Raw genomic sequence first — 1,832 nt, forward strand, 5'->3', positions numbered from 1 at the left:
GCATTAAATACCTTAGCAACTCAACTCCCCAGTGCATAGGTGCTTAACTTGTTGTTGCTAAGCACACTTTATTTAATAAGTTAACACTTAAAGTCTTTCATCCATTGGTCAAGTTATTTCATTTAAATGGTTTACCTAGGTTCACACATTTGGCATTGGTTTTTCCCGGGTCACCAAAGTGCTCTTTCTCCTCCTTAATTATTATGCCATGCCAATTTTTCACTTATGTAACATGCTTAGCACCTGTCCACCATGGAGCACTAGGAAGAGCCTTAAGTAAATGAAGGGAGTATGCACTTTGGATCCGTAATAACTTCATTCAGGTGTTCTTAAATTGCATCTTACAAATGGGGTCAAACCCAGAAAATCATCTCGCCATAAAACGGTGTAAATCTGTACATTCTTGAAATCTTTGCTCCACGTCTTACAGGCCCTTCAAAGCTGAATAAATGATTGTTCCATGAAGAGAAAATACGCACTATCAATCAACAGGGAAACCAAGAAATCTGTTTATCAGTGCCACAACTGGCTTGGCCTCTCCTGGCACGTAAGGCTGGAGCGTCTTCAGATCCATCGCCTCGACGGTCTCCCGCAACGTGTGTGGATGGGCACAGAAAAGGTGATTCCTCTCGGCCAGTTCCTCTGCTAGCTCGCTTTGGTGATTGTCCATCAGGTCTTCATTCACAACCACGATAAGAGGTTTGCCCAGTCGCAGCGTCTCAAATATGCTGCCAGAACCTGTCAGCAATAACAAGTTAAACAAACGATGGATTGGAATGCTTTTTCCAACCATTCATGTCGCTAAAATGCAACACGGGCAGCATATTATATTTCCATAACCCTCTCGCTCTAAAATATAGCAAGTTTTCCAACAACAAAAGTCCAAAAGACTACATACAGATGCAACTACAAGTCCTGATTCCATGATCACTAGTGACTAATGCCAATTCAGCAGGCACCTTTGTCCGCCTTCTACAAAATTCACAGGATAGTGCACGATAGTGACCACCTAGTAATGGACATGTGTCGAAATGCTAGTCTGTAGTATTTATTTCCTTCTCGCCAAAAAAGTTACTCCTATTTGAAGTTGAAACTCCAAATCCATAAATAATGACAGAAGAATCAAAATCCTTAACATAGATTTCTACAGGTTTAAGAGTTGTGACAATATCAGTGTGAAAGAGATTGCTTAGGGCTATATCATTACAACAACCAATATACATAGGCCAAAGGATTCACCATCAAATAATCTGCTTCAAGTATCGTTCCATTATAGTTTCTCAAGAAAATAAATCTATTATTCAGATTTGATCATCACCTGCATGACTGATGACTAAGGATGCTTCCCGTATGTTGTCAGCTATGCTTGGTGAAAAAGTGAAATGCTCAACTTGAAGACTTGAATTTCCTGAGGCCTATATTCAAGAAGAAAAAACTAAATTCATGGTACATTCACACACTTATAACCGTTAGATACAAACTACAACCAATGATTACGGTACAGTGCAGCAGAAGATATTAGATAGTACTATCCTAAAAAAAAGATATTAGATAGTACTATGTAAGAACTAGAACCTACGTAGGCCTTCTGCCTTGCCAACTTTTTTTTGAGGATCCTGCCAGTTATTAAAGTATATAGTTGCAGTTATTATTCAAAAATCAAATTATCTCCTGGACTTAACAAAGCGGTGACGTATCGAAATGAAGTTTATACCCACAAGAAATCAATTACTCCCTTTGATCATAATAAGTGTCATGGTTTTAGTTCGACACCACGACACGAGTAAGGGAATCTCCAACGCTAACCCGCAAACCGGACACCACATCCGTCC

General features: G+C 39.5%; 1 protein-coding gene across 1 annotated transcript in view; it reads right to left on the reverse strand.

Annotated features, from left to right (window-relative positions):
- Nucleotides 1–292: 292 nt before the first annotated feature.
- The window catches only part of LOC119354855 (UDP-N-acetylglucosamine transferase subunit ALG13 homolog), a 6,203-nt gene continuing 4,663 nt past the window's right edge, over nucleotides 293–1,832 (reverse strand). Inside the window, exons 3-4 of the mRNA XM_037621604.1 lie at nucleotides 1,319–1,415; nucleotides 293–738 (exon numbers count right to left, since the gene is read on the reverse strand). Coding sequence (XP_037477501.1) covers nucleotides 482–738; nucleotides 1,319–1,415 — 354 coding nt within the window. The 3' untranslated portion in view covers nucleotides 293–481. The remainder of the gene's footprint in view (nucleotides 739–1,318; nucleotides 1,416–1,832) is intronic.

Source organism: Triticum dicoccoides, chromosome 2A (genome assembly GCF_002162155.2).
Source record: "Triticum dicoccoides isolate Atlit2015 ecotype Zavitan chromosome 2A, WEW_v2.0, whole genome shotgun sequence".
NCBI lineage: Eukaryota > Viridiplantae > Streptophyta > Magnoliopsida > Poales > Poaceae > Triticum > Triticum dicoccoides.